The 20,177-nt window shown below is 41.4% G+C and overlaps 6 protein-coding genes across 14 annotated transcripts in view; 3 read left to right on the top strand and 3 right to left on the bottom strand.

Moving 5' to 3' along the window:
- LOC132787027 (protein held out wings) overlaps positions 1-4,951 on the bottom strand; it is a 39,558-nt gene extending 34,607 nt beyond the window's left edge. For 4 of the 9 annotated variants that reach the window (XR_009632496.1, XM_060793876.1, XM_060793880.1 and 1 more), the window contains exons 1-2: positions 4,755-4,950; positions 3,443-3,947 (exon numbers count right to left, since the gene is read on the bottom strand). Coding sequence is in view for 8 of the 9 variants with exons in the window: in XM_060793876.1 (XP_060649859.1) it covers positions 3,443-3,737 (295 nt within the window). In the remaining variant the exon portion in view is untranslated. Of the gene's footprint in view, positions 1-3,442; positions 3,948-4,735 lie in introns of all 9 variants that reach the window. The other 5 variants (XM_060793881.1, XM_060793878.1, XM_060793879.1 and 2 more) reach the window with 3 other exon arrangements.
- A 4,925-nt stretch (positions 4,952-9,876) lies between these two features.
- LOC132786036 (probable ATP-dependent RNA helicase pitchoune) lies at positions 9,877-12,491 on the bottom strand. Its single transcript, XM_060792418.1, has 5 exons — positions 12,200-12,491; positions 11,949-12,137; positions 11,025-11,750; positions 10,346-10,971; positions 9,877-10,288 (listed from the first exon to the last, which is right to left on the bottom strand). The coding sequence occupies exons 1-5, from the start codon at positions 12,381-12,383 to the stop codon at positions 9,965-9,967; spliced, it is 2,049 nt and encodes a 682-aa protein (XP_060648401.1). The 5' UTR covers positions 12,384-12,491; the 3' UTR covers positions 9,877-9,964.
- A 429-nt stretch (positions 12,492-12,920) lies between these two features.
- On the top strand, positions 12,921-13,074 carry LOC132785694 (uncharacterized). The gene has a single exon (XM_060791904.1). The coding sequence runs from the start codon at positions 12,924-12,926 to the stop codon at positions 13,071-13,073; it is 150 nt and encodes a 49-aa protein (XP_060647887.1). The 5' UTR covers positions 12,921-12,923; the 3' UTR covers position 13,074.
- A 2-nt stretch (positions 13,075-13,076) lies between these two features.
- LOC132785692 (pre-mRNA-processing factor 17) lies at positions 13,077-15,039 on the top strand. Its single transcript, XM_060791902.1, has 3 exons — positions 13,077-13,797; positions 13,857-14,335; positions 14,395-15,039. The coding sequence occupies exons 1-3, from the start codon at positions 13,077-13,079 to the stop codon at positions 14,926-14,928; spliced, it is 1,734 nt and encodes a 577-aa protein (XP_060647885.1). The 3' UTR covers positions 14,929-15,039.
- Positions 15,040-15,161: 122 nt separating this feature from the next.
- Positions 15,162-18,002, top strand: LOC132785693 (transmembrane protein 181). Its single transcript, XM_060791903.1, has 7 exons — positions 15,162-16,004; positions 16,075-16,331; positions 16,389-16,469; positions 16,726-16,825; positions 16,888-17,165; positions 17,239-17,341; positions 17,421-18,002. Exons 1-7 carry the CDS (start codon positions 15,560-15,562, stop codon positions 17,792-17,794), a joined length of 1,638 nt encoding a protein of 545 aa, XP_060647886.1. The 5' UTR covers positions 15,162-15,559; the 3' UTR covers positions 17,795-18,002.
- A 382-nt stretch (positions 18,003-18,384) lies between these two features.
- Positions 18,385-20,127, bottom strand: LOC132787171 (NADH dehydrogenase [ubiquinone] 1 alpha subcomplex subunit 10, mitochondrial). The gene is made up of 3 exons (XM_060794089.1): positions 19,980-20,127; positions 18,641-19,751; positions 18,385-18,578 (listed from the first exon to the last, which is right to left on the bottom strand). The coding sequence occupies exons 2-3, from the start codon at positions 19,748-19,750 to the stop codon at positions 18,483-18,485; spliced, it is 1,206 nt and encodes a 401-aa protein (XP_060650072.1). The 5' UTR covers position 19,751; positions 19,980-20,127; the 3' UTR covers positions 18,385-18,482.
- Positions 20,128-20,177: the final 50 nt, after the last annotated feature.

Genomic DNA, 20,177 nt, shown 5'->3' with positions numbered 1-20,177 from the left:
TATATGCTTATGTATATATTATAAATATATATACGGATCGGTCTACATGTATATATAGCTGTGTGACTATATAAACATTTGCGAGCAGCAGCAGCAGCGGGTGTAGTCCGAACGTAATTTGATTTTTTAAATGCACAACGCAAGATACACACACACAAAGAGTGTGTATCTATAAGATCGTTGCGTGCCGTGCTAGAGAGAAGAAAGAGCAACAACAGAATTTTGATATGTTGCGTGTTGTTGTATTTCGGCCAATGCGTGGGCAACGCTACAAGTAATGCCGCAACAACAACAAAGACGACAACAAAATCACCTCATAATAATGATTTGATTAAAAGCGCGCTAAGTTTATTATATGATACAGATCATGTATCTGTATCTGGAAAGATACATTTATCTGTATGCCATCTACTCGCTTGGTTATCAGCGTCATGCGGAAGATATTGTTTGGGGTTATCCATATATACACACATACAAAAATGTATCTCTATATCTGTTGGCTGTTGTTGTATCTACTATATCTATATCTCCAGCAGTCTCCGGAGATAGTACGTGCAGTTATGCTTGGACTGCGACAATGCGAGTAATCCGAGTAGACAAAACACACTACTCAGGTTTTGACGTCGTCTTTCCACAGTCTAAGCACACTTCAACTGTGCAAATTGCTCGGCATGCATCAAGATACAGTGGAAACGCTAGAAACGTGCTACCGCGGCATGTGTCATATGTATCTAACAGATACAATAAACGCTGCGGACAATATTCATCTTCAATCTTCCTCTTCTACTTCTCAGTCTTCATCCTCAGCTTTAGTTCTTGCCGTGTTGTTGTTGGTGTTCGCTTCTTTCGTTTTTATTTCATTTTATTTTAGGCATGAGTCACTAGCCCCAAACAATACGAACAGCGAAATTTATGTCAGCAGTGCCAAAAGCGACTGACGACGACGACGACGACGACGTCGACAATAAAAACAACGCGGCAAATAAATAAATAAGACATTCTAAATGCGAAAGAGGCAATACAAAAAATAACAAAATAACACAAAAACTACATGCATTTAATCATATACAATACACACACATATGCACACATACACATTGATATTGTGGGGGCACGAATGGTATTTATATGCAATTCAAATCAACGCACAACAGGTTGCAACACAGATGGGTTACAAATAAATTATAATGTTATATGTATGTGCAACAGGCGAAATATAAATATGAACACACTACGAAATTCTTTTGCGGCAACATTGTTGTATTTTGATTCAATTATTCTGATGAAATAACAATTAATGCTCAAAAGTTTACATTTTTCGTTCTCAGTTCAAGTTAAAAGATATTATATTACCGCATTGTTTATCTCTATTTAAAGGTGAACTTTGCATAATGATAAACATTTTTAAAATAGAGATTGGTAATAAAAAATATTTAGTTTTTCTGTGAAGAACAATCTCAAGAGTTTCTTAACCTTGTATTAATTGTATTTGGATTCAATTGAAACAATATTTGGTTGATTTAACAATTCTTAAAGAGAATAATCTTTAAGTTAAACGATATTCTAAAATAGATAAACATTTCCTATCTGATCTTTCGCTGAATTTTGCAAACAATCAATAGGAAATTGTAATGAGAACGATTTAGTTTTCTTGTTCTTTATATACCCTATATCATATTACTCAACAGATTAAATATATTGTTATAATAGATCCACAATCTTTATGTGCTCTCTTGTTAACACTTAATGATGGGATACATTTCAAAATATATTTTTAAAGCAAGATTTAGTTTTTCTCTACTTCACTTCTACTGATTGAAGAGTTCCTCAACCCTGGGGTACAACTGTTGCATGCCACATTTACTTCAACCCTCAACCAACATGTGGCAACCATTCAAGTGGAATTCTATAGCTTATGCATAAATATGCATAGAAACAAAGTTTATTAAATGTTTAAGCTGCTTGTGAAAATGTGCAAAGCATGAAAATGTCATAGAAATAAAAGTTTTTCCTCGCAGTTTGTTCTTCGGGCAATTGGGAAGTTGGTCATCAGCCCGCATGACAAACTCTGACGCTGTGTTGCCGCAAAAAACGAAAAAACAGCAAAAGCAACTCAGCAATTGAAAAGAGAAAGTTGCAAAAACATCAGCACAGAAAAACAACAACAACAACAACAAGCGACCAAAATAAAATAACTTCTAGCAAGTTGAAAAGTCGAAAGCCGTTAAAAAACAAAACAAAATAAAAAAAAAGAGCGAGCGGGTCTCGAAGCTACAACTCGCTTTGGGACTGAGTCTGAAGTCCGCACACACACACACACACACACACACACACACACATTAGCTTTAGGAAGTAGTTCACCCGCAGCCCTGTGACTCCCACTCTTGCGCTGATAAGAGCAACAGAAAGACTGAGTACGGGTGGGTGGTGAGGTGTTGCAAGCAGGTATATGAAACAACGTTGAAAATAAAACATTTTCTTGTAGCTGGTCGAACGAGTTTTACAAATTGTCAACGCTTTGCTTTTGGCAAATAAAATCTGTGGGCAACCAAAAAACTAGTTTGCAGCGCACACTACGTATATCTATAATATGTGTATCTCTCGGTATCTGTATCTCTGTGCAACATAATTTTGTCATTACCAAGAGGCACACAAACACACACACACACACGCACACACACGCACACACACCCAACATGCATATGGCCAACAGATGTTAAGCAAATATAAGCGAGTTGCTGGTGTTGTTGGTGTGACGACCATCCAGGTAGTCTTGTATTTGTCTTTACGGTCCTGCTGCCACGCCCTCGCCTTTGTCGCACGCCCCTTGTGTTGATTTTTCGTCTGCTTATTCTTTCAAATACTTTGTTTGCTCTGTGTGCGTGGGCTGTAAATCTGGGCACGCCTCATTCAGAATTGCCACCACACTTAATACCATTCAGTTGTCAACGCGCTGCAGACTCCCCCATCCCGCCATCCCCCTCTCACACAATGCAACACCCCCCCTAAGCAGTGTGATCACAAGTGGGGGGTAGAGCGTAAAACGTAAGCAAAGAATTTAAGCAGCGTTTACGCTCTCCTCACTCACGATCTCTTCAAAGAGAGTGCGAGAGAGCGACAGACAAAACGACGAAGTGGCGCACAAAAAGGAAGTAACTAAAAATAACAAACAACTGGCAGCGACGTTGGCAGCGACGTCGACAGCAGTGACTTTGGGTTCTGCGCTGCAAGGTGGAATGAACTCAAGATCAGAGCAGAGGAGAAGAAGCGACTTTAAATATAGAAAGCAACACCAGCAAACAACAAAGTTGCGCTTATTGGGGGGCCAAAAGAGCGACAGAGAGAGAGAGAGAGAACGAGCGAGCATAATTGAAGATGCTCACATCTAAATGTATATGTATTTGTGTATGTTTTTGAATTTTGTGTATGTGAAGTGACTTACCTTCATCCAGGAGACGCTCGACATGCGTAAAAACATTTGGAAATGCGGCCAATTGCTTGCGATCCTTGAGCAATTGTGCCAAATAGTCGGCAATGCTTTGTGTGCTCTGTTGTTGTTGCTGTGGCGTCATGTGCTGTGGCTGTGGCACCACCACTTGTGGCGCCTGCTGTTGTTGTTGTTGTGCCTGCTGCTGTTGCTGTTGCACTACTGCAGCGGCTGCGGCGGCGGCAACTGCAGCGGCAGCTTGTTGTTGCAATTGCTGTTGCACAACGGTCTTATTCTCACACACACTCATTTTATTATTGTGTTTGTTGAAGCTTTAACAATTGTTTACTTTGTTGCACAATCGATTGTTTTTTGTTTTTTTTTGCCAAAAATTCTATTCGAATGCGTATTTAACTTTTTCGGCTCTTTTTTTTCTTCTACGTATTGCACAATTTGCTAAACAAAAGACTTTAACACGCTTCGATTTCTTGTTGTTTTTTTGTTTGTATGTTTGTAGTTACTGTAAAATAGACACAGAATTGTTGTTGTTACGAATTCTCATGAAATTGTAGGCGAAAGAGAGACTGAGAGAGCCACAGAAAACAGAAACAGATTGAAAACAACTCCACCCAAAAAAACAGAACAACAACAAGATCAACAGCGCAGCAGCGGCAATGAGACAAGAGAGAGAGAGAGCAGCAAAGAGTCGAAAAATGAAGACTGAAAAAATTCCTCAGCGCAGCAGCAGCAGCGACTGCGTCAGATCAAGCAAGAGCAAGAGGAAGAAACAGAGACAAACGGCAACTGCGACTGCGACGTCTTGCTATCACATACACACGCATACAAGCACAGTTAATTTGTATGCGTGTGTGTGTGTAGTGTGGCTGGGAGCGTAGTCGACGTGAGAGCAAACGGAGATGAATGAAAGCAGAATGTCAAAATAGCTGCTGCTCTTGTGCGCGCTCTCCCTCTCTTTCGCTCTCACGTACGCTCTCGCTGGCTGCAGCCCCCAAAGAAGTACAACAAAAAATAAAATAAAATGAAATTAATTTTTTTTCTATATGCTAATGAATAATTCTTATTTGCAACCAAATTGATGTGCATTTGCACAAGACTAACTGAAGAAATTACAAATTTAACATTTGCAACGCTGCGCAGCATTGGAAAACATTGAAATTTCAATGGAAATGTTGAAAATTTCGCATAAAATATGCACACATTTTGTGCTGTTTGCTGCTGATTATGTGTATTTGTTGTTGTCGTTGCTGTTCTTGTTGTTGTCTGTGGGATACGTTTCACATTATTAACCATTGGAAAAGTTGCATACATTTGCATTTGTTTGTAGTACACTGCGTTTTTTTAACTATTTTGAGAATTCCTTTTTTCTTTTGTATTTTTTTGTTTATGTTTAAAATTGTATTCGAGTCGGGTGAAAAAGGAAAACGCACGGATCTCGTTTCTTCTACTGGGGAACGATTCTTCCTATTTTCTACAAAAAACTGAACCGCACGCAAAGACAGAGAAAAAGAAACTGAAAGCAAAGCGCACAGACGAAAACGACGAAATGCGGAGAGCCAGCATGCCTTTTTGAGTATAACAGCGACTTAACAGCACTGAAGATCATTAGCCGGCGTTGCCACACTGTCAACCACTGCGCAGATGGTTGACTTAACAGGGAATTTCGGCTTTAAAACGTGTAAATGTGGCTTACGAACAACTAGACATTAAGTATTATGTGGAACAAGATGAAAATCATTGATCTAGAGATTATACAACTAGTAAATAATAGTTTATAAGTGCAATTAACGTATTGCTTTGCGTCAAGTGGCAGCACTAAGTCTGTCAATCATGCGCCGCTTACAGCTGCCATCTCCCTTACACTCAGGCGTCGAAGCGTATTTGGCGCGTTGGCGTCAATTTGAATTATGGAACACTGAACACTGAACGCGGAGGCATTAATTACGTACGAAAATTGTTAACAGGCCTAGAGTTGAATGCGATTAGAACACACAAAGTATTTGTGTTTTACTATTTGCAGTTGTTGTTGTTGTTGTTGTTAAGATATGTATGTGGGGGCATTTGGCCAAAAGCGTATGCAAATTACGCCCGTACAGCCAAATGTTGGTGTTAAACTTGCCTTTGAGCCACATAGCAAAATGCTCAGCAAAATGCTCAAAATACACGAAATGTATGTGGGAAAATTGGCATTCGCATGCGATGGCTATGGCGATGGCGATGTTGATGTTGATGTGGATGTGGATGTTGATGGCGACGCACCATATAAGCGACCCTGGACAGTTACAACTTTTACTTTCCATTGCAAATGCGCGTTTCAGATGTACAAACTGTGTCTATATGTATTTGTCCAAAGGTATGTATGGATTTCTGCTGTGCTTCCGCGTATTCCGCAAAAAAAAGTCAACAGCAGCAGCACACACATACTCACACACACAGAGAGCACCCGCATGCACTTAAAAAGAGACGTGAAAGTTTTCAATCAGTGGAAGTGGAAAGCAGGCGGGCAGCCAGCCAGCCAGGCCAAGCAGTCAGTCCGTCTGGCCAACAACTTTATCAACAGCACCCACTAAGGCAAAGGCAAGAGAAGGCAAGGTGTGTGGGCCGGACCCGGCATTATCTGCTAAAGTCGAAGATATTTTATTGCCATTGAAATACGTACATATATGTGTCAGGCAGTAAAGATTTAGACATTGTATGATTATTATTGTTTTTCGATTCAAAGACGACGAAAAAAAAACACAGTCCTAACTAAAAAGCCTATTTGGCTATTGACACCTACATAAAATCTTCAGGCAACGCATAAAGAGACACATGATTTAATCCGTGGGCCGTTAAGCTGCAATGGGCCTTTTTATGTGGGCCACATCATTTTTTTCTTTTTTTTTTGTGGTAGCACTTTCAGTTTTATTTTGTCAGTTTTTCTTGTTGTGTCCACAAGAAAAGAAACTGCTTTAACGCTTTAAGAAAATGGCCCAAATGCCTCTGTTAGATTTTCACACAACACTGTGAAAATTTACTCGTCTCCCGCCCCCCTTTGTGCTCCTTTCTCTCTCTCACTTTCTTGCCCCATTCAATCAGTCAATCATTCGGGCGTGAGTTATGACGACTCTCGAGAGGCACACAGCCAAAAATTGCATCTAATATGCATTGCAATTGCTCCAGAGGCTGACTCAAAGACTTTTTAGGTAGTTGCCTCGTCAACGGATTGAGAAATGCTCAGCATCAAAGTGGGGCACAGAGAACAAAAGTGTGCCACAAAAAAGAAAAATTATGGGGCAGCTGAATAAATGTGACAATACTTCGTTTATTTCATTGATCCTCACCTAATTTTATATATTAATCTCAGTTTATAACAAAAATGTCAATTTGAGAACTATAAAAATAATTTGAGTATCTGCAAAAATGTAATATATGGAGTTGCGTGATACGATTTTTCTAAAATTTATGTTATTATCATGTATCGTAAATAATGGTTAAACGGATTAATATCATTCTTAATAATTTATCATAGTTTTTTTTTAAAAATATTGCATTTAATTGTATTTTGAAATTTTTACTTGCAAATAAAGCTGAAAAGTATTTACAACATTCCAAAATTTATTATATACATGACAAATATAAAACTATAAAAAGAGTTTTTATTTGCGTTATATTTATTGCCTCAATAAATTTTAACAACTATATAAAATTTCTAAGAAAACTTGATCTATATTTTTTTTTTGATGTAAAGAAATGTTTTCTATGCTCAATATTCAAGGTCTTTATCACTTTAAAAATTATTATATTTTGTCGAATATTTTTTGCTTGCATAATAAATCCATATTATAATAAACAAATTCAAATAAATCAAGTTGAAATCATGAAAATTGTTCCATGGTTATTTATATTCAAAGTAAAAATCCATCAGAATAGTTAATTAAATATGTTAAATTAATAAATACTCTTTCAACATTTTCTTCAAATTTAGTCACTGCTTAAATGCCGTATTAGGAATTGCTTTAAAAGTGCTGCTCAATCGATATTCAACTACAACGCATTGAATCAGCAAATTTCTGTTGAAAACTTGTCACACTGTACGTCGTGTTTAGTCGTCAAGTTTTCCATCAATTTTCCCATTTGTGTGGAACCATATTTCACACTCAATTTTTGAGCCAAGTTCCCCCTTGCCAAAGCTTCCAGATGAATGTAAATTTTTGCTGGCTGCCCATTTTGGCCAATCGCTTTGACGTTAGCCGACAAATTATGCACTTGCTTTTGGGCCAATTTGCAATTGACACAGAAAGCGGGCAACACAGGCAACGAGCAACAAGCAGCGAGCAACGTGTGTTTGCCACTTTTGTATAATTAGCCGCGGCGTATTGGTTAAAAGCCAACTTTGTTGGCCATTAAACAGCCAGGTCGTCAATGGCTGTTGCCATTACGCATGCAGCAGCAGCAGCTCGAGCTGCGTAGGCGCCCCCTTCTTCCCTCCTCTTCATCCCCGTCTCGTTCCTCCCTCATTCGTGTGAGCCAAATAAAACCAGCTTCGACGCCCACACGCCACATTTAACCAGGCACTGACGACTTGCCTCACAGGTAGCTCACACGTTGAGCTGTTGCACATGCTTGTTTTTCTTGCAGGTTTATCGAGCTTGTGCCTCGCTGCTCGCTCAGCTCACGAAGGCGTCTTCAAATTCGCAGCTTGTAGCTTTAATCGACAGTGAAGCAGTTAACGCACTGAAGCTTCAAATTTCAACTTTAAATTAATTCATTCACCAAACTCTCAAGCTAAAACGGAAGTTTGGCTTTTTTGGGCAGATTTGAAATGTTTTGCTTTAAAATGATATGTGAATAATATTTTGTATTATTTAATTTTCTGTTTATAGACGGATTAAAGTCAGTTGGCAATATAACAGTAAATAAAAACGCATTTTCATACAAGATGTTCCAATAAAGCACATCTTTATAAAAATAAAATGCCTCAACGCCAAAGTTTTTTTTCATTTAAATTTAAGATGTTAAAGCTTTCACCTTAGGAAAATGAAACAATTTAAATTGAAGCCTACTGTTCTTTAATTTTACTTATTTATACATTTTAAAATGCATTCATTTTAATCTTTACCAGTTTTTTAAGTAGATATTATATTAAATAGCTAATTAAGACAACTTCCTTTAGAAAAAGCTTGACAACAAAACAGCTGTTGAATTTATACTTACCTTTGTTGTATATTAAGTTAAGTTTGAATAGTAGCTTTTAGTGTTCAGGAGTTTCCTCTAAACTGTTTTTTTAGTAGCTTTTATTGCATCTATCAATGGAAGATATTGAACATCTTTTCATACCAAAATCTCATAAAGGTTTAACCAAAGCTTTCAATTACTTTTAGCTTCAAGGAACTTTCTCTAAGGTATTCTGTATTTAAGTTCAGATGCTTTTATTGTATATCCAGATCTTTAAACATTCGTTTGGTATATAGTAATAATAAAATATTCATCTTCAAGAAATTTTCTAAACTCCGGGACTTTCATTTAATTCCAGAAGCTTTCATTATTTGCTACTCCAAATGAGCTTTCACTGTATATGCTTAGAGTTAAGTTTCTAGTTTTTTTCCTATGTAGATCTGTGATTCATAAAATGTTTCATTCATAAAACTCGGAACACTCATATGCACGAGCTTATTACACGCTCGCACACGCGTCGCGAATCACTCATGAATAAACTAGACATGAATGAATATGAAGTTAGAGACAGAGCAAACAGCATCAACTTGCAAGTTCATTCACAAAAAAAACACAAAAAACTGTGGCATGATTAGCTATGCGATGTCTTTAGTTGCATGTTTTAACGATGCAGCAGAAGGTGGTGGGGAAGGAGGAGGAGGCGGGGCAGTTGAGTTAATATTAAGGGGGCGTGATCGTAGTAGTTTTCGGCAAATTTCGTACGCCCACAAAGCGATCAACTATTAATTTGTTGCTGGCCAACTTTCTGGCTGGTTTCATTAGGCGGCGCATTAATTTCTTGATGCTGCTGGCTTTTGGACAGCTTCAAGCTGAGACTCTTGGAGTGGGTGTCGTGGGTTGTTGTTTAACGAGTTTTTATTAGAAAATTGTTTACAGCTTCAATGCTATTTCAATTGACAGAGACAGAGACAAGCAGAGACAGCGAGACAGTGGGCGCCCCATAAGTCACTTTGAAAGCATTGCTCAACGGTGCTGGCCAAACTGTTACAGTTTGACTAGCATTGCCCAATACGAGTAAAATAAATTTCAAATAAACTGGAACTGGAACAGTTTAATGAAAAAATGCCAAAAAACAAGACATTTGCCATATTTGGCGGAGCTTGCTAAATGCTCAGCGGAGACGTTCCCCCACAAAAAAGGCAATGCCACATCCGTGTGGGCGTTGCAAACGCCTTTTAAATATTTCGTGCAATAAAGATGAATCGACAATTTTGTTAATTTTGGCGAAATGAAGACACTCTCTTATTTATATGTATACAAGTTGATATTATATAAAAGCATATATAAGTTTGGACTTATTAACTAACGCATAAACTTCTTCGCCTGATCCCGATTAACCTGCTTGAAGTGACGCTGCTTCGAGTTGCCATCGTTCATCTGCTTGTAGTAACCGAAACCGCCTCCGCCCACACGTTTCTCTGGCCGTTCGCGTTTTGCAGCGCCCACCTTGAGGTCAACCACGGGCGGCACCAAAAAGCCAAAGCTCTTGGACACCGCCTGCAGATCGAGTGTGTTCACATTGAAGATCTGTTTCAGCTGATGCGAGTCATAGGCGCGCACATACGATTTGAACGCCTCCTTAGCCGACTGATTCAGGAAATAGTTCTTCGAGATGAGTTTCTCCAGCTGCAAAAGCCATAAAGTTAAACACCCAGAAAAGGGGGCAAAAGTTAAAAGACTCACCTGCAGCTGAATGTCGGCAATCTTTTGCCATGAGAACTCAAACTCATTCAACGGCACCTTGGCCGCTTTCAAGTAGCGCAAGAAACCCAATTCCTCGGGTCGCAGCATCAGCAACGCATGTCCCGAAGTGCCTGAACCACGCGCTGTTCGGCCCACGCGATGAATGTATTCGCGTGGATCATCTGGTGGATCGTACTGCACAATCCAGTCAACTTGCGGGATGTCCAAGCCACGGGCTGCGACATCTGTGCAGAGCAGAATTCCAGACTCGGCATTGCAGAATTGGAAGAAGGTCGTTGTGCGTTTCGCTTGCTTTTGCTTGCCGTGTATGGAAGTCACTGGCAGATCAATGTAGTTGAACAGTTCATGATGATATTTAACCGACATGCACGAGGAGAAGAAGACCATGACCTTCTTCTTGCGATTCTTCTTCAAGAACGTAAAAAGCACCAACAAACGCTTCTCCGAGGGGCAGACAATGTAACCCTGCTCCAAACCCTCCACTGTAGCCGTCTCCTGGTTGTCGTGGACGCCCACATAGATGGGCTCCTTCTTCAGCGCCAGTTTGGACAGCGCATCGATGCGTTCCGTTTGCGTGGCCGAGAACAACATGGTTTGTCTGCGCTCTAAATTCAAAACATTAAAATCTCTTACACCATCAAACATTTATATAACTTACTGGGCAACAGATTGATAATCTGTTTCAGTTCCTCCTCGAAACCAATCTCCAATATACGATCCACTTCATCAATAATCAGGCACTGCAAATTCTTGTACAAGAAATCTGGTGAGTTCTGCAAGTGATCCAAGAGACGACCCGGCGTCGCCACCAAAATGTTGATGCCTTTGCCTAGTTTCTCGCTCTCCACCTGACGATTGGAACCACCCATGACCAGACCATAGGTGTGATGATGATGCGCCATCAGCTCCTTGAGCACACCAAACGTTTGCATGGACAACTCGCGCGTGGGTGAAATGATAATAACACCAGTGCCGTTGCGTGGCATAAAACGCAGCTTGTTGATCAGCTCCACGGCGGGAATGAGGAAGGCCAACGTTTTGCCCGAACCCGTTTGGGCAGCACCCACAAGATCGCGGCCCTTGAGCAGCGGCGTCAGTGACTTGGACTGGATTTCGGTCATTTCACTGAAACCCATTTCGGTAATTGCACGTAACGTTGCCTCGGAGACAGCGCCTTTCAGCGAAGCGAAGCTACGATCATCGGAATCGCGCATGTCCAAGGCGGATAACGAAGACTCCACCGAGAAGGGCGTTTCGTTGTCATCCGCTGCTGCTTTGCCGTTCGTTGTGGTGCCAGCTTTTCCCTTCAGCTTGGGTTTCTTGGCAGGCACCGGCACATCTTCCTCCTCCTCATCCTCTTCCTCTGAGTCAGGTGAGTCGGCAGCTGTAAATGAAAATAAAACATCAGCAAGCCATAATCAAGTAATACCAACTTGTGCGATTTGAAATCGCTTTCAGTGATTTAATTAAACTTAATCTCATTTCTATACTTGGCAACATTAACTCGTTGCTCATGTGCAGCTCAAATTCGCCTTTAAGTCATCATTAATTAAATAACTCCTTATCTTCTTAGCATGCTCACCATCACTATCGATCTCATCGTCGTCCTCGTCATCATCCTCAGCATCGCTGCCTTTCACCACATCGTCGTCCTCTTCATCGGATTCCGATTCGGAGTCCGAATTTGCCACCTGAATTTGTGGTTTCTTTTTCTGTTGCTGCTGCTTCTTTTTGGGCTGTGGCTGCTCTTGGAAATCATCCTCCAAATCATCTGCGTGGTATATAAATTACACTTTTATTTATCGTTTAACCATATACCTATTAAATACACACCATCATCCTCTTCTACAGCTCGTTTCTTTTGAGGCTTCTGCTTGTTCGGCTTTCCTTTGCCTTGTTTGATTGCGGGCGGTTCTGGAGCGAGCTGTTTGCTTTTGCCCTTCTTCTGTGAGAGCTCCTTCTTCATTTTCTCACGCTTCACGATTTTCTTCATAAGCAGCTTCTCTCTAATCGACATTTTAACTAATTACAACGTTTAAGTCAATTATATATTAAAAACAATCTACGAAAAACAACCGCGCACGTGTTAGCAACCAACGAGTTTGCCATTCACATAAAGTCAACGTTGTTGTTACACAGCTGAGCATGCCGCTGCAGTTGATACCGATTACATATTCGATATGTTTTTCTTATCGATATCTTGGGAAACCATTGAGTGCCGCTATATCTTTTTGTAAATAACTTCTTGTTTATTATTTATTATTATATTATTTTATTTAAATTAAATATTATAGTTAAAATTAGTTTGTAGAAAAAAATTGCATAAAATTATAGAAATGAAAACTTCTAGTATTCAAAAGGGACATGAAGTCAAAATATTGGATAATATAGACTACAATTTTTTTTTATAAAATTAGCAAAGGGCATAAAAATATGAAATATTTAAATCATAAATAAAATGGGAATCGTTAAACATTCATTTTGGTCAATAGAATAACCGTTACTTGTGATAAGTGATAAGTAACATGTCGCATCACAATCGCCAATCCGATAACATATGAATTTTGCCATTCGCAGCAATTGGCCCAACAAAGCCAACTTGATGGAAATTTCTATAAACGTTTTTGTGTTTATATTGTATACTTTATTAGTTTTATATTTGCAACATTTTGTTAACAAATATACGGAATTCGTGCGTAGTTTATAAAGGATGAGTATGTTGGGACTGCAGTCCTACGGCAGCTCCTCCGAGGGCGATTCTGATGACGAACAACAACAAAACAAGAAACAGGAGGAGGAGCAAAAGGTTCCCGCCTTGCATTTGCAACCTGTGGACAAAACACACTCGCTGTCCACAGCGCTGGCAGTTTGCGCTGCTCCAGATGTAGTACCCATGGGTGCAGTAGCCGTCGCACGCACACTTGATCCCACACTCAAGGAAGTCACGTACAATCCACGCTATGAGGAAATGTTTGCGCCCGTCAAGGGACCCGAGCATCCCAATCTGACGATGCAACAGCGAGCGCCGCGCAACACGCTTGCCGGCTACGTGGAGAAGGCGCACATAAATGCATTTGAATTTGAGAATCAGCGTCGCACTTTTCACACCTATGGCTATGCCTTGGATCCCACAGTAGATGAGGCAGCTGATGGTCAGTCCTATGTGGGAGACTTGCAGTCTGCCTACGACGACAATGGCAAAACGGTATTCGAGGCGCCCAAGGCCAAGAAAATGCGCAAGCAAGAGAAGAATGATAATCCCGAGGATGTGGAGGGTTTCCTCGGTCCCTGGGGACGGTTCGAGAACGAGGTAACTGTGGCTAAGCCAAACGAACAGGAGCGCGCCGAGCTGGATGAGCTGCTGTCGAAGCGGCACAAACGCGGACGCATACCCGAGGACAAACCACTCGAGGAGAAGTCCACGCTGCACAGTGAGTATGAATTAAACTCCCAAAAACTGGATGATATTAAAAATTCGTGTGTTTTTCAGTCAAGGATGCCTACGATTATCAGGGACGCTCCTATCTGCATGCACCACACGATCTTGGCGTGAATTTGCGCTCAAATGCACCGCCACCCAAATGCTTTTTGCCCAAGGCGCATATTCACACCTGGACGGGTCACAACAAGGGCATCTCCTCCATTCGTTGGTTCCCCAAAACCGCCCACTTGCTGCTCTCCGGCTCCATGGATTGCCGCGTCAAGCTGTGGGAAGTCTATGGCGATCGACGTTGTGTGCGCACTTTCTCTGGTCATCGACAGGCAATCAAGGATATTGCCTGGAACAACAAGGGTTCGCATTTTCTATCCGCATCATATGATCGCTACATAAAGCTGTGGGATGCGGAGACGGGCGATGTGGTGTCGCGTTTCACAACACGCAAAATGCCGTTCTGCGTCAAGTTCCATCCAGACAACAGCAAACAGCATCTGTTTGTCGCCGGTACCTCCGACAAAAAGATCATTTGTGTAAGTATAATTTAGTATAAGTTCGAGGCAACTTTATTAATTACTTTTTTACTCCTCAGTGGGATACACGAAGTGGCGACATTGTGCAGGAGTACGACCGGCATTTGGGCTCCGTTTCCACCATTACGTTTGTGGATGATAATCGTCGCTTTGTCACCACATCCGATGACAAATCGATGCGTATCTGGGAGTGGGATATTCCCGTCGATATGAAGTACATTGCGGATCCCACAATGCATTCCATGCCTGCTGTCACCTTGGCACCCAATGGCAAATGGATGGCCTGCCAATCGCTGGACAACAAAATCGTCATATTCTCTGCGCTCAATCGCTTCAAAATGAACCGCAAGAAAACGTTCACGGGACACATGGTGTCAGGTTATGCTTGCCAGCTAGACTTCTCGCCCGATATGAGCTATCTGGTGTCGGGCGATGGCGATGGGAAGTGCTACATCTGGGACTGGAAGACGACGAAAATGTACAAGAAGTGGCAGGCGCACGAGGGCGTCTGTATTAGCGCCTTGTGGCATCCACATGAAGCGAGCAAATTGGTCACCGCTGGCTGGGATGGTCAGATTAAATATTGGGATTAATATGCGCAGTTTGTAGATTAATCACTTCTCATTGTAAGCAAACACAAATTGTATAAAAAACAAAATGCCAACTATAATTGACTAAATGGACAAAACACGACGTTCATGTTGTTTTTATTTTATTTAAAAATATAATGCTACTAAGAAATTGTTTTAAATTAAATAATAACTTAATAACAATTTTAAGTATACTACCTTTCGGACCAACATTTTAAATTAAAAACCGCAAATCTTAAAGTCTAAATTGAGTTGTTTACATTCGAAGCCCAACTGCTTTGTTTACATTTTTAATGGCACTGATAAGAGAGCGCATGCGCAATGCGTGCCAAACTGTGCAAGAGACCCACCACCCTTTGGGGGGCGAAGTGCAAACCAGCAAAACATATGTGATGGCCAGCCAAAATCAATACTTTTCACCCAAGCAAGCAAATAGCGCAGAAATTGTTTAAATACGCCATAAAATCATTGCAATTCAATGTTAAAAATCGCCACTGCAGCGCATCTACAACTGTAAAGCAGTTACAGTTTGGGTACCACTGAAATAATGCACAATTTGTAAAGCGTAGCAAGAAAACAAAAGGAAACTCGAATTAAACAAATCAGAAACGCACTTCCAGTTGCAGCTCCAGCCATGGCAAAGCCGCCAAGCGACACCTCGGGACTGGGCTATGCCTATCATCTGCCCTCGGGTGGATTATTGTTGCGCCTAAAGAATTCGTTGTCGCAGTTTAGTGATTTGTTCAGCGAATTCAACAAATACATTTCACCCGCCTTCTTTCACGATCGCTGCGAGAGATCCGTTCACATGCGCATGTATTCCATGCACAAGCGTGAGTTTGTCATGGTCTTTCTCGGCTTCTTCACCTGCTTCGGCCTGGGCATCATCATCGGACTCACGGGTCCGCCCATCACAACCACAGACGCATTGACGGCCAAGCAGATATTGGCCAACACAACGTTGGCGCACAGCAAGACGGTGCTGGCCACCGGACCATTTGCCATGAAGTCCCCACTGATGACCACTTACTCCCAACAACTGTGGCTGATTGCCAAGTTGGTAACGGATAACAATGATGGTGAGTGAAGGATCATTACTATAAATCGGGAATAAATAATCACCACTCTAATTAAACCTTTTCCTTCTAGACGAACGCTATGACAAGAGTTTCCAGATCAGCGTCTCCATCGATGGTATCAGCGAGCAGCACAAGCCACTGAGTGTCCTTGGAGCCAGCATGGCGCATAACAGGACGAGGCATTTGATCTGTGTGCGCAATGATTGTGAGGAATTTACGGTGATGCACTTGGGTTTCCTGGACTATGCCCACTACATCATCACAGTGCGTTTCCTAGGCCTGGAATCGTTCCATCAGAAATACAACATCAGATCTATAACGTTCTATGTGAGTAGACAACTTTGTTTCTTAATGAAATTCGAAGACTAATCCAATCCTTTGCAGTTCAAGACGTACAGTCCGGAGTTTACGCAGATCGAGATCTGGTTTAGGTTCATCTTTCTACTCTTCACCTTTATAGTGATTGTAAGTAGCTGATAAGCAGCTGTTAAAGTGCTGTTAAATGTCATTTTGTTGTAGAATTTACATCAACAGTTTGAATAGCATTATTTTTCCGTCTTTCTGTCTGACCGCACTTAAAAAGACGAAGATCTCAGCGACTATAAAAGCTAGAGTTGTGAAATTAAGTGACAACGCTTTTATATCTTCAATGATTACCTAGTATAACTTATATGATATTCCATTTTAACAATTCCAAAATAAACTTCTTTTCTCTTTACAGTGCTGGTATGCTCACACCCTACGCAAATATCCAGTTTACGATTGGTCCATTGAGCAAAAGTGGATCTCTGTGCTGTTGCCTTTGCTACTGCTCTACGATAGTGAGTACTTAAAGAAACCCAAATTTAAACTTAGCTAAGTTATATTTGCCTTTTACTTTCAGATCCCTTCTTTCCCTTGATCTTTCTAATGAACTCCTGGCTGCCCGGCATGCTTGATGCCGTGCTTCAAGCGACTTTCCTTTGCGCCCTGCTCATGTTCTGGCTGTGCATCTATCACGGTCTGCGACAGAATGAGCGACGCTTCGTTAGCTTCTATCTGGTCAAGATCATTGTCGTGTTGCCCATTTGGCTGTGCGCCATTGTCCTGGCCACCTGGGAGAAGTGCAACGAGCTAAGAGATCCCACATACAGTCATTTTGTGGACACCAAGAACTACAATGTGAGTGAAGTTAAAGGAACAACATATTTGCGATTAAGCTAATCTCCCTATTTTTTATCTTAATCCTCGACAGGGCCTCAAGATGTTCTTCTACATTGCCTGCTGCATGTATGTGCTCTATTTGGGCTTGTTGCTCCTGCGCGCCTACACGGAACTGCGTTCCATGCCTTACTTTGGTAAGTTTTGAATATAAATTTTAAACTATTTGTAGTTAAAATTGAGTAAATATTTTTCTTTCTTTCTTTTCCTCTCTAGACGTCCGCTTAAAGTTTCTAACACTGCTAATGCTCTTCGTGCTGTCCATTTCCATCACGGTGACCACTTGCCGCTTTGGCTTTGGCATTCTGGAGGACAACTTTGTGGCCACCTTGAATACCACCTATCGCAGTTCGGCACAGTTCATGTGTTTCTATGGCCTATTGAATTTCTATCTGTACACCATGGCGTATGTGTATTCGCCCGATGGTCGCTTTGCCCAGGCCGAGCTGGCGGTCACCAAGGATAATCCGGCCATTTCAATGATTGACGATTCCGACGAGGATGTTGTCTACGGCTCCGATGAGGAGTCACGCCGTCCACTCACCTCCGTTGGCGGTGGAGCTGGTAAAAACGATTACGACAGCGATTAACAACGATCCGTTGAAGCAGGAGCAGGAACTGGAGCCTATCATATTTTAAACTTTAATGTTCCATAGAGCGTCTGGCCTAAACAAGACGCCACAAACAAACAAACAAACAAACAACACATACATTATTTGTACAAACAAATTGTATTCAAGCCAAGAGTTTTCGATTTCCATTTCGTTAACCAAAAACATTTTAAGTAAATTTAACATAATTATTTGTTGTAACCGAAAGTGTTTTGCGATTGATTTATTTGTAGCAGGGTTGGTGATGTGGTTCTCTAAAAGAAAGAGATTTCGCCAACTACGAAATAGCATTAGCCCTAAAAAGTATGCTATAGAATTTGAAAAGGCTATCAGTGAGCAAACAGTTCAATATTTTTGCAAATGGTATTTTTAATCTCAAGATATTGCCAGTTCTCCACAGTTCATTATTTTCTGTGAGTGAAGTACTTTATAACCAATTATAATTTTTTCTTTTATGATTTAACTAACGTTTACCTGTGATATACCGATTGCCCAAAATTTTCCCAATTATCGCATGCGATATTTGTGCTGCCCCGAAAAGTATGCTACGCAAATTGAAACAGTTCTGGTAAGCGAAAAGTTTTAAGATTATTTTACTAAATTGGGTTTTTATTACATAATTAACACATTTCGCCAGTTAAATCATTTGAGGACAACAAGTGACTGCCTAATTGGCCTCGTTGATGCCAATTCTGGTCTTGGTCAACAAGCCGGTGTCTCCCGCATCAGCATTGTAGCCAGCGCGATACTTCATGCCAGGCGCCTACAAGAAAATTGGTATAGGAAATTAAACTGAAAACTTGAATATATATATTCTTCACTCACATTGAACCAAACATCGCGCCAAGCTTTGCCATCGTCGGCGCTACGCAGCAATTCGGGCACATCGAAGCGTGGCACGTTGAAGAAATTCATCAGCGAGGGCTTCTCGTGGCAGTACTTGATGCGTGCCATGCACCATTCGTCTTCCAGGGTGAAACGCCAGTCGAGCATCTTCTTGTTGTGCGGATCAGCCTCATGCTGTTGGAAATCCAAACGTTCAATATCCTCCACAACGACCTCGGCCTCACCACCCGAAGACCAGTCATAGATCAACAGCTCGGCATGGCTCGAGATATCCTTGAGATACTGCTGCTTATACAGGACGTCCAGATCACGCAAATAATCATCGGAGAATGCCTTCGACTTGACCTCATGCTCTACGTTGCGTGCCTTGATCTGGCGCTGCACAACGCTCACTGGCAGATCCAAATAAATGACCAAATGCGGCTTCAGCAGCTCTCCAATGGTGTTCTGACGCAACTCGTTGTACACGGAGCGGGCACCACGCGAAATGTAACCCTGGCGGAACATGGCCTCCATGAAGACGAAATCGGAGTAGGGACTGCGTTCCAAGACGACACCCTGGCCGGTGGACAGAATGTGCTGCAATGCATCGATGTACTGCGAATAACGCAGCATGTACATGCGAATCTGGAAGAGAGCAGCGTGCTCATGGCCGGGATTCTTGCAAAAATCGCGAATATCATAGCTGCGACAGCTGGGTGGCAGCTCTGGATCCAATTTACGCATATCGTAGCCATAAGAATTGATGTAGTACTGATCTAGATCAACCGCTGGGTAGTAGAGCATGTCCAGCTCGGCGGCGAGCTCCTGAGCAAACTTTGTTTTGCCAGCCGCAATGGGACCCTCAACGCAAATGACTTTGGAGTTCTCATCGAAGCGTTTCGATGTCTTGTCGAACAGCGAGTTGATCAGACTGTATTTCTTGGTCTTGTAGGGATATGGTGGCTCCTTGGGCACTCGGGGTCCGCCACGCATCGTTTTGCCGGAGATGTTGCACTTCTGCATGAACTGTGTGGCAGGTGCCACAGCAGTGGCGGTGGCGCCGCGACTGACAAGCCGCGCTAGGCCAACACGAAACACGGCAGTCATCCTGTAAGACATAAAATAATTTATTAATTAATGTTGCAAACATTTCGATTGGCGTATTTTGATGGCTGCTGTTACATCACAGCAACGGATTATTTTGCTTCTGCATTTGGTGGATGCAGCAGCCCTTGCTTGTTGCATGAACGATTCAGTTGGCATTTAAAAGCCGCTTCTTGTTAAAAGCTGCTTTAAAACGTTTTGTTTTTGCCGACAAAACACAATATTTACTCACTTTTTACCGACAAATCTAAAAAATCTAGCCAACAATTATTTTGGTCTAGAGGTGGAGCAACATCGAAAGCCCTATCGATATATCGATTAATACTCCTTAATTGATATTTTAGGCGCAGTTTGAATTTTGCACAGCGATGATTAGTCGAAAACAAAATTTTTTCAACTGAGTGATTGTTAGGCGCAATTATTCAACTAG

The sequence above is a fragment of the Drosophila nasuta genome, chromosome 2R (assembly GCF_023558535.2).
Source record: "Drosophila nasuta strain 15112-1781.00 chromosome 2R, ASM2355853v1, whole genome shotgun sequence".
Lineage (NCBI taxonomy): Eukaryota > Metazoa > Arthropoda > Insecta > Diptera > Drosophilidae > Drosophila > Drosophila nasuta.
This window is presented reverse-complemented; position numbering and strand designations above follow the sequence as displayed.

Excerpts from the sequence above, each read along its gene's own strand:
- LOC132786036 (XM_060792418.1), bottom strand. The coding sequence starts at position 12,383 with ATGTCGATTAGAGAGAAGCTGCTTATGAAGAAAATCGTGAAGCGTGAG. Across the intron at positions 11,751-11,948 it reads CGATGAGATCGATAGTGATG|CTGCCGACTCACCTGACTCA; the intron begins GTGAGCATGCTA and ends TTTCATTTACAG. Across the intron at positions 10,972-11,024 it reads GATTATCAATCTGTTGCCCA|AGCGCAGACAAACCATGTTG; the intron begins GTAAGTTATATA and ends TTTTGAATTTAG.
- LOC132785694 (XM_060791904.1), top strand. The coding sequence starts at position 12,924 with ATGAATTTTGCCATTCGCAGCAATTGGCCCAACAAAGCCAACTTGATG.
- LOC132785692 (XM_060791902.1), top strand. The coding sequence starts at position 13,077 with ATGAGTATGTTGGGACTGCAGTCCTACGGCAGCTCCTCCGAGGGCGAT. Across the intron at positions 13,798-13,856 it reads GGAGAAGTCCACGCTGCACA|TCAAGGATGCCTACGATTAT; the intron begins GTGAGTATGAAT and ends TGTGTTTTTCAG. Across the intron at positions 14,336-14,394 it reads CCGACAAAAAGATCATTTGT|TGGGATACACGAAGTGGCGA; the intron begins GTAAGTATAATT and ends TTTACTCCTCAG.
- LOC132785693 (XM_060791903.1), top strand. The coding sequence starts at position 15,560 with ATGGCAAAGCCGCCAAGCGACACCTCGGGACTGGGCTATGCCTATCAT. Across the intron at positions 16,005-16,074 it reads GGTAACGGATAACAATGATG|ACGAACGCTATGACAAGAGT; the intron begins GTGAGTGAAGGA and ends TTTTCCTTCTAG. Across the intron at positions 17,166-17,238 it reads TGGACACCAAGAACTACAAT|GGCCTCAAGATGTTCTTCTA; the intron begins GTGAGTGAAGTT and ends AATCCTCGACAG.
- LOC132787171 (XM_060794089.1), bottom strand. The coding sequence starts at position 19,750 with ATGACTGCCGTGTTTCGTGTTGGCCTAGCGCGGCTTGTCAGTCGCGGC. Across the intron at positions 18,579-18,640 it reads GGCGCGATGTTTGGTTCAAT|GCGCCTGGCATGAAGTATCG; the intron begins GTGAGTGAAGAA and ends ATTTTCTTGTAG.